The sequence below is a fragment of the Nerophis lumbriciformis genome, linkage group LG02, assembly GCF_033978685.3.
Source record: "Nerophis lumbriciformis linkage group LG02, RoL_Nlum_v2.1, whole genome shotgun sequence".
NCBI lineage: Eukaryota > Metazoa > Chordata > Actinopteri > Syngnathiformes > Syngnathidae > Nerophis > Nerophis lumbriciformis.
In genome coordinates this window covers 51,286,188-51,303,901 of record NC_084549.2, presented here as the reverse complement: position 1 = coordinate 51,303,901, position 17,714 = coordinate 51,286,188, and the positions used below count along the sequence as shown (strand labels likewise).

At 40.9% G+C, this 17,714-nt stretch overlaps 1 protein-coding gene across 5 annotated transcripts in view; it reads left to right on the top strand.

Moving 5' to 3' along the window:
- Positions 1-17,714, top strand: part of macroh2a2 (macroH2A.2 histone) — a 75,740-nt gene that overhangs the window by 9,379 nt on the left and 48,647 nt on the right. For 4 of the 5 annotated variants that reach the window (XM_061964149.2, XM_061964166.1, XM_061964178.1 and 1 more), the window contains exons 2-3: positions 6,517-6,694; positions 10,411-10,517. In XM_061964149.2, the coding sequence (XP_061820133.1) occupies positions 6,523-6,694; positions 10,411-10,517 (279 nt within the window). In that variant the 5' untranslated portion in view covers positions 6,517-6,522. The remainder of the gene's footprint in view (positions 1-6,516; positions 6,695-10,410; positions 10,518-17,714) is intronic. The other variant, XM_061964158.1, reaches the window with a different exon arrangement.

Sequence of the window (17,714 nt, the reverse complement as noted above, 5' to 3'; positions counted from 1 at the left end):
TGACGGTTTTACTGTAATTAAAAATGTTACCGATATTACTAACCGTCGGGAATTTTACTGTTTATCATTACACCGTTTACCATTACAGCCCTCATACATATATTTAAAACAAATCTATTATTATAAATCTGCATTAACATATATATTTTTTAATCGTTTTGTCATATTTTCAATGTTGCTGCTTTTTGTACAATGTACTTTGTTCCGGGTCACCCTTGGGCAAGGTGTAGCACCCGATTGTCCCCCCCATCAGGGTTACGATACCCCCCAGGAAAGAAACGAAGAGAAGATGCGTTACCCGGCCCTGAGGAAGCCCAGGGCCCTTCTACAGAGCTCGGCCCGGAGGCGGGGCTCGTCAGCGAGCGCCTGGTGGCCGGGCTAGCCACGGAGCCCGGCTGGGCACAGCCCGAAGAAGCTACGTGGACACACCATCTTCTCCGCCACGTGGGCCCACCACCCCCGGTCGGAACCAGTGGGGTCGGGTGCGCTGCCAAGGGGATGGCAGTGGAAGTGGAGGTTCCAGACGGACCAATTCGGGGAAGCAGAGGCTGACTTTCGGGACGTGGAACGTCTCTACGCTGATGCGGAAGGAGCCTGAGCTGGTGCGAGAGGTGGAGCGCTACCGGTTGGATCTGGTGGGGCTTACCTCTACGCATAGCAAGGGCTCTGAAACCACACATCTGGACAAGGGATGGACCTTGTTCACTTCTGGAGTTGCTCAGGGTGTGAGGGCCCAGGTGGGTGTGGGGTACTCACGAGTCCTCGGCTGAGTGTGTACGTTGGAGTTCACCCCAGTGGACAAGAGGATCGCCTCCCTTCACCTTAGGGTGAAGGGAGGCCTGAGGCCATATGTTTTGGACACTCTGGTGAAGAGAGGGGCTGAACTGTCAACTGATCACCATCTGGTGGTGAGTTGGGTCAGATGGCGGGGGAAACCTCTGGACAGACCTGGAAAACCCAAGCGTGTAGTGCGGGTGAACTGGGAACGTTTGGAGGTGTCCTCTGTCCGGAAGGACTTCAACTCCCACCTCCGGCGGGACTTCTCTGCCATCCCTGTGGAGGTTGTGGACATTGAACAGGAATGGGCAATGTTCAAAGCCTCTATTGCTAAAGCTAAAGCTGCGAGCTGTGGCCAGAAGGTCTTAGGTGCCTCAAGGGGAGGTAACCCTCGAACACCCTGGTGGACAGTGGTGGTCAGGGAAGCCGTCCGACTGAAGAAGGAGTTATCCCAGGGGACTACGAAGGCAGTTGCAAGGTACCGACAGGCCCGAAGGGCAGCGGCCGTGGCTGTGGACAAGGCTAAGCAGAGGGTGTGGGAGCAGTTCGGGGTATCCATGGAGAAGGACTATCGGGCAGCACCAAAGCTGTTCTGGAAGACCATACGGCACCTCAGGAGGGGGAAGCGGGGAACCATCCAAGCTGTGTACAGCAAGGATGGGACTTTGCTGACTTCAAGTGACAAAGTCGTAGGGCATTGGAAAGAGCACTTTGAGGAACTCCTGAACCCAACTACATCAGACACACCCTCCCTGACAAGAGCAGAGCCTGAGAATGATGGGGGATCGACGTCGATCTCTCGGAGTGAAGTCACTGAGGTAGTTAGACAACTCCACAGTGGCAAAGCTCCGGGGGTTGACGAGATCCGTCCAGAAATGCTGAAGGCTCTGGGTGTTGAGGGGCTGTCTTGGTTGATACGCCTTTTCAACATTGCGTGGAAGTCTGGGACAGTGCCGAGGGAGTGGCAGACTGGGGTGGTGGTTCCCCTTTTCAAAAAGGGGGACCAGAGGGTGTGTGCTAATTACAGGGGTATCACACTACTCAGCCTCCCTGGGAAAGTTTACGCCAAGGTACTGGAAAGGAGGGTACGGTCGATAGTCGAGCCTCAGATTCAAGAGGAGCAATGTGGATTCCGTCTTGGTCGTGGAACAACTGACCTGCTCTTTACTCTTGCGGGAATCCTGGAGAAGGCCTGGGAGTATGCCTATCCAGTCTACATGTGCTTTGTGGATTTGGAGAAGGCGTATGACCGGGTCCCCCGGAAGATCTTGTGGAAGGTGCTGAGGGAGTACGGAGTGAGGGGAACCCTGCGGAGGGCCATCCAATCTCTGTGCAATCAAAGCGAGAGTTGTGTCCGGGTGCTTGGATGTAAGTCGGATCCGTTTCCAGTGGGGGTTGGTCTCCGCCATGGCTGCGCTCTGTCACCTATCCTGTTTGTGATTTTCATGGACGGGATTTCTAGGCAGAGTCGTGACCATGGCGGAGAGGGTATACATCTCGGGGGGCTAAAGGTTGCGTCACTGCTGTTTGAAGATGATGTGGTCCTGATGGCACCTTCGGTTCGTGACCTTCAGCTCTCACTGGATCGGTTCGCAGCCGAGTGTTCAGCAGCTGGAATGAGGATCAGCATCTCCAAATGTGAGGCCGTGGTTCTCAGCAGAAAACCGATGGTTTGTACAGTCCAGGTAGAGGACGAAACTCTGTCCCAGGTGGAGGAGTTTTAGTATCTCGGGGTCTTGTTCGCGAGTGAGTGAAAGATGGAGAAGGAAATCAGCCGGAGAATCAGAGCAGCTGAGGCAGTATTGCAGTCTCTCTGCCGCACTGTTGTGACGAAACGAGAGCTGAGCCAGAAGGCAAAGCTCTCAGTTTACCGAGCTATCTACATTCCTACTCTCACCTATGGTCATGAAGTGTGGGTCATGACCGAAAGAATAAGATCGCGGATACAAGCGGCCGAAATGAGTTTCCTCAGAAGGGTGGCTGGCATCTCCCTTCAAGATAGGGTGAGAAGTTCAGTCACCCGAGAGAGACTCGGAGTAGAGCCGCTGCTCCTTCGCGTGCGGATGCCTCACGAGCGTCTCCCTAGGGAGGTCCTCGTTGCACGTCCCACTGGGAGGAGACCCCGTGGCAGGCCAAGGACCAGATGGGGGGATTACATCTCCCGATTCCGGATAAGCGGTTGAAGATGGATGGATGGTACATTGTTGAGATTTCCAGTTTTTAATCACTTTTTTATTATTAAAAACAACTAGCAACAATTATATCTTCTTCTGGTGTTTTTATAAAATGTACTCATGATAAGACACTTTTAACTTTTCTCCTTCGATGTCGCTGACAAAAGAGGCGAGCTGCAGCGAGCATGGCGTCACAGTTGCTTGGCGCTGTTGCTCCAGTTGGACTTTCTCCTTAAAAGCTGCCACTGTCCTCTTAATATTGACACATTTTGTAGATGGCTGTCTTTGGGTATGTCTGCAATATGTATAAATAATTACATCCACATTGAAGACATGCTGACAACGCTACAGACAGTCACAATGGCGGTAGCACAATTTTCAGTGGTCAACTTTTTGGTACATCACTTGTCAATAATGTGCAAATAATAAGCTTTTTATCAATTCATACTGTAACAACCAGCTAATGTTAATGTGTGTGTGTGTATATATATATATATATATATATGTATATATATATATATATATATATATTTATACACACACACGCACACATATATATTTATATATATATATATATATATATATACACACACACACACATATATATATATATTTATATATATATATATGTGTATATATATATATATATATATTTATACACACACACGCACACATATATATTTATATATATATATATATATATATATATATATACACACACACACACATATATATATATTTATATATGTATATATATATATATATATATATATATATATATATATATATATATATATATATATATATATATATACACACACATACATATTAGGGCTGCTACTAACGATTAATTTGATAGTCGATTAAACTGTCGATTATTACTTTGATTATGCCGAGGCTGTGGATAAAAGAGACAAAATACATTTATATCCTTTCCAGTATTTTATTGGGGGAAAAAATAAGCATACTGGCACCATACTTATTTTGATTATTGTTTCTCAGCTGTTTGTGAATGTTGCAGTTTATAAATAAAGGTTTATAAAAAAAATGAATTAAAAAAAAAATTTGAAAAAAAAAATAAATAAAAAAAAAAGCCTCTGCGCATGCGCATAGCATAGATCCAACGAATCGATGACTAAATATTCGGCAACTATTTTTATAATCGATTTAATCGATTAAAATCGATTATAAAAATAATATATATATATATATATATATATATATATATATATATATATATATATATATATATATATATATAGTATACACACACATACATATATACAGTATATATACACACACATACATATATACAGTATATATACACATATGAAGTGAAGTGAAGTGAATTATATTTATATAGCGCTTTTTCTCGAGTGACTCAAAGCGCTTGACATAGTGAAAGCCGATATCTAAGTTACATTTAAACCAGTGTGGGTGGCACTGGGAGCAGGTGGGTAAAGTGTCTTGCCCAAGGACACAACGGCAGTGACGAGGATGGCGGAAGCGGGGCTCGAACCTGCAACCCTCAAGTTGCTGGCACGGCCGCTCTACCAACCGAGCTATACCGTCCCAATATATATATATATATATATATATATATATATATATATATATATATATATATATATATATATATATATATATATATATATATATATATATATATATACACACATATACATATATATATATTTATATATATATAAATACACACATATACATATATATATATATATATATATACATGATTCTTTACACAATACACAAATAGGAATATATAGGTTAGGGATGTCATGGTATGAAAATTTCCTATCACGGTTATTGTGACCAAAATTATCACGGTTATCATCGTTATCAAGGTAATTCTAAATGTGCTAAAAATGTTCAAAAACTACTTAAACTGAAACCCTTTAACCAACTCTTCTTTAAAAAAACACAAACACATTCAAGATGTATATTTGCACCTCAAGTAGAAAGTTGAATGTGCATATAATAGCAACACAAGAATTATAAACAAATGAATTCGGCAGAAACAAAATAATACTATAAATAAAAATAAATGTGAATATTTTGAAAGATGGCACCCTATGGACATAAGACCTAACTGCACTTTTTGTCCATATATATAAAAAATAGTGTTCATATATGAGGTCTAGTCTTACACATAGGACTGCTTAATTATGGGCAAAATAATAATTACGATTATTTTTTATCAATATTGAAATCACGATTATTAATCAAGATTATTCATTATGTTTGGTGAAACAGTGTTGGGGTGTGAACGCGACGCCATCATCTAATTTGTAATATATAATAAAAATGCTCTCGATAGACATTATCTATATATTTAAAGACAGATATTTGTGTTCATTAATAGTATCAGTGTGTCAGCTTTTTTATTACATGATGCCTTTATCTCTGTTTTTACATTTTCATAGAGAGAAGTATTATTTAAGTTATGTACATTTACATGTACTAAATTGTGTATATGTACATTCTGTATCGGGACAGATCAATTGAGAGTTTGAGCAGAAATCTGTCGTATAGCTATTAATTATACACCATAGAACATTAACAAAATGCTATGTCACATGAATGTTTTTTAAAATAATTACTTTGTGGAATTTAAAAACACAAGTAATGTAAAACATTTGCTGTTTACTCTTTGATATCAATATAAAACACAAAGCAGTTTGGCTAATGAAGATAAAGTTAAATAAACAAGCTTTGTTCTTCTCCAACAACTATGTTCTTCAGTCCAACAGTTTGGCCAACAAATATAAACTGGAGTGATACCTCTCACATCTAATACGCACTTTCTTTGACTCACTGACAACTCAGCCTGCGTTCAATTCGATGAGATGACAAAACATTTAGCTTGTATTAATGTTATTTGAACACCGATAAAATTAGCAGTTAAATTAAAGGAAGAGTGAGCATCCCAGTAAACAAACTAAATACTTTATAAACAAGTTGTGGCAACGTTCCCGACACATCGCCTGCTGCATGGTAACTCAGTCTGAGCAGCTGACAGACGGACGCTAGTTGCACGTTCAAAATGAAACTGCATTATAAAATATTTTTCTCGTCCAACAACATTGCGCTCTTAATCGCACACCGAGACTCCACAGAAGTGGAAGCGATCGAAATGACGTGAAACGAAGCGATCGGCTCCGTTTACTCGCAAGGAACATTTTCAAAGCAAAGTCTGTGTAGTCGCCACCATGTTGCTTGAACCGAACAGCTCTAGTGTGCATGCGCAGGCGCTGCGGCGCTTCAGTTTAACGGGAAGCAAGGAGTGTTGCCTAAAATGCATTAATAAATTACGTTTTTTCGGTAATTAAAAATGTAAACGGTATTACTTATCGTCTGCAATTGTCTGGCCACTTGTGCTGTTTCCCTTGAGTGGTCGCTATTGACAGGTTTGACAATGCATTGAAAAATGTACAGTTAATACATGTGATATGTATTGGCTGTCTTTGTATCGCACTTATGGATGATCGGAATTGGCAGCATAAAACCCTGATTGGAACACCCCTAGTTATTTCATCTTTTGCTCCAGAGCAGGATGTCTGCCAGAGGGGGAAAAAAGAGGGCCACCAAGCTGTCCCGCTCTGCCCGGGCGGGGGTCATCTTCCCTGTGGGCAGAATGATGAGGTATCTGCGCACAGGCACACACAAGTATCGCATTGGCATGGGGGCACCCGTCTACATGGCAGCAGTCATCGAATACTTGGCAGGTACTGCAATAGCGCTAATTGACTATTTACAGGATGTGTTCCTCAAAGCTTTTATTTGAATGTCATTTAGGGCTGGGCCACATGGCAAAAAAATTATTACGGTTTATTTTTTCATATCGTCAGATCTCGATGAATATCACTATTTTTTATTAAAGTCAGACTATCCCGTGCAGGATTATACCGAGTACCACTGCATCCTTACTGTTTACTAATGCAGTATCTTGTACAGACATTTCTGCCATGTTTGATCGAGGTAATATATGCTAACAGCTGACAACTGCCATTTTGTTCGTATCTATGATTGTGCTTACTAGAGGTGCAATGGTACAGGGAACCTACGCTACGGTCCGTAGCTCGATTTTAGGGCCACTGTTTTGCTTCTTTTTCAGTACGTTTTTTGTGGGTAAGAATATAATTGTTTTTCTTCTCAAAGTTATTTTGTTATTTTGCTTGTCATCACAAACTTAATTCTGCAGTTAAAGTATCAGTGGTGTACTAAATACTATAAGAATTGTATTTCAGGTTAACACTTACTAAATAACCCTTTCAAATGGTAAGTTATTATTTGTCTTCTTTGATTTTTTTTTTTGGATACATCAGTGCTTCTCACTAGTGGTTCGGCAAACAACCAGCGGTGACCTAGATTGTGGAGGTTTTTAAAACTCAAATCCTGTAGCTTATATTTAATGAAAATACATTAAAGTGCAGTTTGAATTTGAGTTACTGTAAAATAATGTGTACCACATAGAATTGGAAATCTTTGGGCACTTCACGATTCGATTACGATTCAGGAGCTACGATTCGATTAAAAATTGATTATTAATGCATCTTTGAATTATGTATCTTGATGCAGTTTTACATGTATTTTCCTTTCATTAAATAAGCGTCTATTACTTGCAACTTTTAAAAACATTGCATTTGTAGTACAACATTTTTAAATAAAACATTTTAAATTAATTCTCCTCACATATATTAAATTAATGGAAATGTGTGCAAATCTGGAACATACCGGTAAGTACCCTAAAATAATGGAGCTGGTCAGATCTCTCGATGAGGTGGCTCACTGCAGTCAGCCAAATGTTTAGAACTGTCTGCATTACTTTGTTTACAATAAATAAATCGATTATTGACGTTTACTAACGGATTTTATAATCGTTCATGTCCAAATTGCTATGCATCTAAAAATTGTGTATTTCCCCCTCCTCTAGTACCAACACATAAAACACGTTTAATGTTTATTTTTGGACAAAATGTTTTTTATTCACAAACTCAAAATGATTTAAACAAAAAGTGTTTGCAGAGTTTCTGTAGTACATGTTATATCTGATGAGTTGAATCAGAGCGCAAACATAAACAAAATGGTAAATGGGTTATACTTGTATAGCGCTTTTCTACCTTCAAGGTATTCAAAGCGCTTTGACACTATTTCCAAATTAACCCATTCATACACACATTCACACACTGATGGTGGGAATTGCCATGTAAGGCCCTAACCACGATCCATCGGGAGAAAGGGTGAATTCAATAACACAACAGACGTGACTAGGATGGCGGAAGGAACCCTCAGGTTGCTGGCACGGCCACTCTACCAGCCTCTCCTAAAAGTCTGATTCAAAAATATTAAATATAAAAATGTATTTTTCAGATTAAATTAGTGGGTGTGTTTATTCTCCCAATCGGGACCAACACAGTAGTCCATTCACAAAGACATTCTGTGCCTGCCTTCGAGTCCGCATCCAGGGCAGAATTACTGGTGAGTTGTATTCAGACTAAAGTGCGTCACTATAAAATTGCTGCTCCTTCTCAACGTTGTGTTTTAACTTCTATGCTAATGTTAGACACAATTCTTTGTTTTATTCTTCTGGTCTGCACTTCCAGCTGTGTAAGGGGAAAGAGGCATAACGCTGATTAGATATTAATTTTGGTGGGGCGAGCCTGACTTTCGAGACAGTGAACAGGGACGGTCACGCACACACACGAACACAAACACATTCACATAAACACACGCAAAATACACACATTCACAGACACACAGGATCATGGTCAATAAAGGTGGATTGTTCCGTGCAGGGTTGTACTGAGCAATGTGGCTTCCCTACTGTTTACCACTAACTTCTAACAGACGTTCCCTACATGCTTGATCGAGGTAATACATGCTAACAGCTGATCACCGTGATCAAACTCAAATTCATCTTGATCATGATCTTATAATCAAATTGCCCAGCCCTAATATTTATATACTGGTGGCACAGGGGTTAGTGCATGTGCCTCACAATACGAAGAGTAGTCCTGGGTTCAATCCCGGGCTCGGGATCTTTTCTGTGTGGAGCTTGCATGTTCTCCCCGTGACTGCGTGGGTTCCCTCCGGGTACTCCGGCTTCCTCCCACCGCCAAAAACATGCACCTGGGGATAGGTTCATTGGCAACACTAAATTGGCCCTAGTGTGTGAATGTTGTCTGTCTATCTGTGTTGGCCCTGCGATGAGGTGGCGACTTGTCCAGGGTGTACCCCGCCTTCCGCCCGAATGCAGCTGAGATAGGCTCCAGCACCCCCCGCGACCCCAAAAGGGACAAGTGGTAGAAAATGGATGGATGGATGTATCTCCCACATTTCATAATGTCAGTGGTGGGCCATGTGTTTCCCACCTAGGCCTTCAGTGATGTCCGACTTCAATGATTACCTCTCAAAATACCATAATTGATGTCACCACATGTCCATTGCTGGAGAAATACTATACAGAAACACATTTACACACTACTGCGCATTGTATAAAACAGGTTATTTTCTGGCGCATTTAAAAATCAATAAACCTGCATCAGCAATTAAAACATATCTTATGTAGTACTGTCAAAATTATAATTGCAAAAAACATTTTAAACGTGAAAAAATAAAATATTTGAACTCGCATTTCATCGACAGCTGAGCTAGCTTCCGGGGTTGGCTGAGATGTTCTCACAAGATGTAGTTTCTCTTTAAATATCCTTCTTGAAAATGGCCTTGCAAATATACGTGTTGTCTTGTCTAATCATAAAAGATGCAGACGAGGCGTGTTGGCTTAAAATTTACTCTACACCGGCATGTCTGCATTAAACAACCTAAACGGGGCTACTGCACATGTTCTCCACTACTGTGGCATGCTGGGTAATGGAGTTCTTATGTTACCTGGCTCCATACATCACTATATATCTGCCTTAGGCCATCTAGAAGGCCTTACTGACAACAACGCGTGATCTGATTAGCTATTGCAACTGTCTATCACTGTATGTCCCCGTTCGCTTGCAGCGCACAGACGCCCGCATGGCTGAATCTGAAGGCGTCTGTCTGTCTGGCAGATTTGGTACAGCATGGCAACATAAGCTTGCTGAATTCTGATTGGATAAAAACTCTATAAACTAAAAACAACAGCGCTGGAAGGAGCCTAATATGACATGAAGAGAATATGAATACTTTTAGATATTTAGGGAAAGTAAATTAAAAATTACTTTTATCTTTAATTATTATCATGATATCTAGTTACGTTAGGCCAGCACAGCATAATGTGTGTTCAGGTATTATTCCCACTGCACTGCAAATGTTCCTCAACAGAGGTAGTAATGAATATTTTGTTTTACTCAACTGTCCCTAAGGGTATGAAGTCACTAGTTTGGGGTGCATGTGTGAAAATAAACATTAAGACATGGTGTGTAAGAGATTTCCACTTTTTTCTTCCTCTCAGCTGAGATCTTGGAGTTGGCAGGGAACGCTGCACGAGACAACAAGAAAGGCAGAATAACTCCCAGACATATTAAGCTTGCTGTGGCCAATGATGAGGAACTCAATCAGGTAACAATCGTTTCTTTACGGATGTAGCATATTGCAATTAAACTTCATTTCATAATAGAAAATACCCCAAATTAAAATGATCATATCGTAATATTTGAGAGGAATTGCACAATGATCTCTTTTAGCTGGCAGGCATTATGATTATAATGCTCTGTAATTTTGGTATAAGCATATTTAAATGTAACTTTTGCTGTGACTTGAAATTTTGTTTAGGTCCCTACCTAAAGGGGAACTGCACTTTTTTTGTAATACTCCATTACATTTCGTGATTTGAATATTAATCAAGTATTAGTGAGGGACAAGAAAATGGATGGATGGATGAATAGTGATATTGTTATTATAAGCGCTAATGCAGACAAACTATTTATAGCTGCGCCGTGATCACTACCTTGAGTGGTCTGCTGCTTTCTTGCTCCCTTGCTCCATGTAAGCTTATTCTAGATCATAAATCATGCATCTCATCTGGACAGAAGAAGTCTGAGTAGGTATTTCGACAAGTTGGTACACTTTGACTGCCATTTAGGACCCGAAACTGGCAAGGACGACACGAAAAGACGTTTGCCTTAAGTTATGTACATTTATATGTCCTTAATAAACAGGTGCTGTAGCCTTCTTGTACTGCAGGTGAGTATATCAGACGTCTAAAGCAGAATGAAAAGTGTTAGATCTAAATAAATTCAATAGTTAAAATTGCTTAGGTTACTTACTTGAACATTAAATTGTTTTAAAGGGGTATTCAAGTTTTCTCCTTATGTGCAGCTTAATTATTTTGGTGTATACTCATCTAAAGAGTTTAAGAATGTGTTCATCAAATGATTTTGACAAACCCTGAATAACTGCACAAGCCTAATGAAAAAAGTCAACAAAAATAAATATTGAAAGGAAAATTTGGACCATGAATTGGAGATTATAAAAACTCACCTGAACAGGCATAAACAATGCAAATAATATATATATTCCCCTTGAGTTGAGTGAGTTAAAGCCACCTTATTTGTGGTGGCTTTAAAAAGATAATTTGTTTATAGAACTTAGTTGATAACACAGCAAGTCCCTCGTAAGTGACTGATCGACAAGCTTTTCTAGAATAACCTTAATTGATGACACACACACACACACACACAGTATTCTCCTGAAGAAATCAATAAAGTACTGTCTATCTATCCATACACATATACATACACACATACAGTTTATACATTTAATAATAATAATAATAATGGATTAGATTTATTAAGCGCTTTTCTAGACACTCAAAGCGCTTCACAGAGAAATGAGAACCCATCATTCATTCACACTTGGTGGTGGTAAGCTACATTTGTAGCAACAGCTAGACCAGGGGTCGGCAACCCAAAATGTTGAAAGAGCCATATTGGACCAAAAATACAAAAACAAATCTGTCTGGAGCCGCAAAAAATAAAAGCCATATTACATACAGATAGTGTGTCATGAGATATAAATTGAATTAAAGGAAACTAAATGAGCTCAAATATAGCTACAAATGAGGTATAATGATGCAATATGTACATATAGTTAGCCTAAATAGCATGTTAGCATCGATTAGCTTGCAGTCATGCAGTGACCATATATATGTCTGATTAGCACTCCACACAAGTCAATAACATCAACAAAACTCACCTTTGTGGATTCATGCACAACGTTAAAAGTTTGGTGGACAAAATGAGACAGAAAAAGAAGTGGCATAAAACACGTCCTAGAAAGTCGGAGAAAGTTATACATGTAAACAAACTACGGTGAGTTCAAGGACCGCCAAAATTAGTAGGACAAAACGGCGCTCGCCAAATACTGGAATCAGTAAAGCATGTTTAATATAAACAGTGTGCTTTATAACAATTAGGGAGGTTTGTGTCATGTTTGTCCTCCTACAGAATCCATATTAAAACAACACAAAAAAATATTTTCCCCTCAACTTTTTACATTTTTCATGCATTTTTGAAAAAGCTCCAGAGAGCCACTAGGGCGGCGCTAAAGAGCCGCATACGGCTCTAGAGCCACGGGTTGCCGACCCCTGAGCTAGACTGACGGAAGCGTGCCTGCCAGTATGCGCCTACGGCCCATCCGACCACCACCCATCATTCATCATTCAGCGGCAGTGGAGACAAGGGTGAAGTGTCCTGCCCAAGGACACAACGGCAGCGATTTGGATGCCAAGAGGCGGGGAGCGAACCTGCAACCCTCAGGTTTCTGGCACGGCCGCTCTACCCACCACGCCATAGGATGAATTTAGACACTCATCCTAATGAAAAATACATTTTCAGAAATTAAACAATACTATTCCTGCCTGAGGGCCAAAGTGTCATTAGGTATCTTAAATACAAGATATCCTGACTCTTTGTGTGATGCTCCTGAATGTGAAGTGTTGTCGAATTGATTAGCTAACATGCTTCTCATCGAACCCTCTTAACGAAGCTATCTTGCTGCTAAGCTAGCTCTCATTGAAGATATATTCGATAGGCATAGCTGTCACATGCAAAAAGTTTGCAGAGACACAACTCAACAGTTGGAGCTTAACGGGAGAAAAAAGGTTAAAGACCATTGTTGAAAATGTAGGAGTCTGATTCTATTCTAGTTGTTTGTATTAAGCTCTCGTGACCAGGCGGTCAGCACATAATGTTAAATGCTCACCTTGTCAAACAATTAACCTTACAATGTTTCTTATTACACTCCTAAACAGATCTGAATTTAATTTAGAGCACAGATACTCAATAAAACAGAATATAATCTGCATTTACCTCGTGTACAATCGTACCATCAAATTCAAATGCACCCACAGGCCCGCCAACGGTCTCCTTTTTCTTCTGTTGTTGTTTCATGGCAGTTCAAAAACAGCGTTTAGATGCATTAACGCCACCTTCCAGAATGGAGTGTGAACCCCCACGCAAATTATGACAGCGCATGCGCAAATGTATGTGTTGGCGGGACCGTAAAAATTAAAATAACAACTTTAGCTTTTCAGTTTAGCAAAATATTAGTAAGAGTTGAGTTAATTAGATTTAATGAGTCTGCTCAGCATTTTGCAAATGAAAGTGTTCACTTGATTTAAAATCCTTTACCAGATCTGGGCAAATTAAGGCCCAGGGGCTGCATGCGGCCCGTTAAGCTTTTCAATCTGGCCCACCGGACATTCCCAAATAATGTTTTTAGATCTTTAAGATGGAAACTGTAGCTGCCATTATGATGTGCAGTGATGTTTTCAAATTACCGTAAGTCTTGAACTATACAAAGTATTTTAATGGATGGAATCTGCCTTTTGCATAATATACTAGTTACTATGTTAATCACAGCATTTCAGACGAGGCACCAAGCAATGTTGGTGGAGAGCGTTTCCACAGAGTGTTTCCAGAGCGGCCAGCCTGGGTGTAAGGGACAGACGCGGAAGGAGATTTTTACAATAAAGTTCTAAAGCTTAGTGATATATCAGATATACTGTATCAGATCGTAGGTGGGTTTGTTTTTTACCCTTTGCGTTCATATTTCGCTGTGTTTGTTGCATTTTTGTTGCGTTTCGCTTGATTGTAAAATATGTTGATTGAGAGGGAATGTGACGTTCATATGTTGTCAATATTCAGTGTTTTATCTTTCATAGTTGATATTGTGAGTCCCACATTCTTTATTTTCATGTACATTCTGGGAGTCTCATTCAGTAAAAAAATAAAATAAAATTCCATTTCGTTTTTTAAGGCGGTCTGTCATAACGTTTTTAGCATTTGATCAGACATTATAGTGAGTTTTTGTATTAGTGTTCCTAAAAATAGATATTCCAGCCCTCAGACACATTTTTCTCTAAATTTGGCCCCCGAGTCAAAATAATTGCCCAGGCCTGTCCTATACTATGTCAATATATTGCAAGTGTTTTTTTACAGTGTATCTTGCGGGCCTTTGTCATAAAGAGAGAAAAAGAAGAGTTAGGAGCCTCCACAATGCCAGAACTAACCCGGCAAGATCTGTCCCAAAACATCTGGTCTTAGAAGTAGACAACACTTATCGAACCAAAGAAACAAAACACCACCGACTGTGCAGCCGACCCGCAAGGCAGCTCGGCCGCAGCTCAGCCGCAGCACTGCCAGTCAGCACCTACTGAAGCACCAAACAGCTCCCACGCTAGCCAAACAACATACAAAAGGCGGACATCCATCCACAAAAAAAAAAGTGGAACTACTGATGGTGTGCTTGACAGAGAAGCGGCTTGAAAGAAGACACCATAGAAGTCCGCTCTCCCAAGTATAGCCTCAACTTACAACAGGGAGCAAAATGTGAAGTTTGGTGAACACATGTCTACAAAGCTGAATATATCCAGTGGCTTACCCCAAGGATCAATACTGGGACCAAAACTGTTCAATCTTTATATAAACAACATTTGTAAGGATAGAAAGGACTTAAAGTTAGTACTTTTTGCTAACGACACAACTTTGTTTTGTTCAAGAGAGAACACACAGATTCGACTATATGGGCATGGCAAATTGGAATTACCAATCTCAGGTCTGGTGGAAGAGTTCAAATGCACCAAAGCAAGGCTGGTCATGACGTTTACTGAAACGGAGGATGCAGTCATTCGAACAGCGGCCCCCCGAGTAGCAGCGGGAAGGAAGTGGATTCCATCAGAAGCTGTTAAGAGTGCAAAGTCTGGTCTTCAATTCAGAGATGTGGTTGGGCAAGTACAGCATGGGAGAGCAGGACTCGGACTCATCCCAAATGCTCCCCTATGGCACAAAGCAACATCAGAGCAGAAGAGACTGCTAGTAGTAGAAGAAGTCAGGAGACAGGAAGAGGGAGAGCGACATGTTAAAGCCGTCTCAATGGCCAAGCAGGGGAGATGGACCAACTGGGAAAGCCTGGAGAAGAAAAAGCTCAAGTGGCATGACATCTGGCAGATGGAGGGAGCACGGCTGAGTTTTATCATCAGAGCCACGTACGACCTGCTTACGTGCCCCCTAAATCTGAAAACCTGGTACGGAGAAGATCCCGCCTGTGCCCTGTGTCAAGCACCTGCATCTCTAAGGCATATCCTATCAGGGTGTACTATAAGTCTCACCCAAGGACGCTATACTTAGAGCTTGCATCAACACTGGAACACCAGCAGGAAAAGTCCACTTCACACATTTTGTACCAGCTGGCCAACATCAAGAGAATCAAACAACACCAAATGATGCAAGCACCTTGCAGTCGGCTCGAGATTGGAAATTGGAAGTGGACCTTGATAAAAAGCTTGTGTTTCCCCCAGAAATAATGACTACAACACTACGGCCAGACATGGTTTTGTGGTCTCCAACATTTTCCCAGTAGAAGTGGGATGCAGGGGATTTGTTGCCACATCTACCACCAGTATGTTGAGAAAAATGGGGGTGAAGGGTCGCTCCCTCCAACAGGTTATCAAGTCCATGTCAAGTGCTGCCGAAAAAAGCAGAAACTGGCTCTTGATTAAGCGTAAAGACCCCAACATGATATGCGGTCAGGCTTAGGCCTGACTCAGAGGAAAGGACGTCCCTGCCATGCAGAGTCCAACGGGATATGTAGGGTATGGCATGGAGGGGGGTGTACCTGGGACGCTGAGTGTACCTGGGATGCTGGGTACACCGTTGAGCCCTCTGGAGACGTCGTGGGCTTCAATCAACGAAACGTCAATGAAGCAGGGTGCCCACCCGATGACCCCAATGACATACTTACCCTCCCTTTCACCACTCCACACCGACTGCTACTGTCAAGTTTATTCCTACTCACCAGAGGCATTGAAACATCTAGTTATATTTGCTTTACAATGCTTTGCCTAATTTATGAATTTTTCAGTGTTCAGGGGCCTCACATGCCTCAAATGAACTTAGCCTTGTCACATTATACCAATGAAATTGTGGACCAATGAAATTGTTCACATTAAATCAAACGCACCATGCCCTCACCCTCATCTTGAAGAAGTCGTGACAAAATGCTCACGGCTTGCTGAAAGCCGAGAGCGATCGACCTGGCCATCGAAAAAGGAAACGGCCGCTGCACGGAACGGAAATCCACCAACGGGCTGTGAGAGTCCAAACCGCCTCGTGCGGAAGAAGAGGGCACAAGCCCAGAAGCAATTTTGTGAATATATGCAATTGCTCGTGTAAATATCTCAATGTGTAAACCTGCGGCTAACATATGCCCCCAATATATGTACAAAATAAAATTAAACCAAAATTAGGTGACTGCATCTTAAAAACAGGCGCGCAGTATAGCGCGGAAATTATTGTAAACTACTGTAGCTGTATGCTGTACATTCTACTGTATTGTTTTTTTTATACAATATTTTTAATTCAAAAGTTTGCTTTTGTTTTTAAAAGGCATGTTGCATGTTGATAAAAATTTTGTTTTGGGTGCCCATGCACAAATAACTATTATTTTTATTTATATTAATAGGCTAAGTATTTTGAGTTACAAACTCAGTCTTGGTACCAATTTGAGCACAAAAGGTACCACTGCACTTGTGTATGACACAGTCGGCATTGCTTTACATTAGATTTCTCTCATAAGCAGAGAAAAACTATTTATGAAAAAAAATATATATATATATGAAACATATATTTACAGCAATAAAAGTTAGTTCACAACATTTTTAGTCCCCTACAGATAATGTCTTGCTAATGGTTTCTCCAGAAAAATGCAGATGTGAATATGAATCTCTCCAGTGCTGCTGTTAATATGGCTTTTGTGCTAAATTGCCTGCTGCTCACAAGTGGAGATTGCTACAAGGCGCTGCCAGATACAAACTTATCACCAAAGAAGTTAACAAGGGATCGTTACAATAGACAACACTATTATCTACTGGTGAAACAGAAAAAAACAGAAATGCCAAAAAATTTAACTTAAGGGACAAAAACCGCTGCTGCCCACTGCTCCCCTCACCTCCCAGGGGGTGATCAAGGGTGATGGGTCAAATGCAGAGAATAATTTCACCATACCTAGTGTGTGTGTGACAATCATTGGTACTTTAACTTAACTTAAAAATATTGTCGTAGATTGATTCTTCATAAGGCTGCCTTCTGCTTCAGTGTGATACTGACTGACGGGTTGCCTCACCGAGTCGGCTACACTTGTCGGTCGTGTTTTTAATGGTTTGGTTCTCTGATTTGGTGGGTGCTGTCCACTTCTTCTTCTTGGTGCTCTCTTTCACACTCTTTTTCTTTGTTCCGGTCGTTGGAAGGCAGGGTTCGA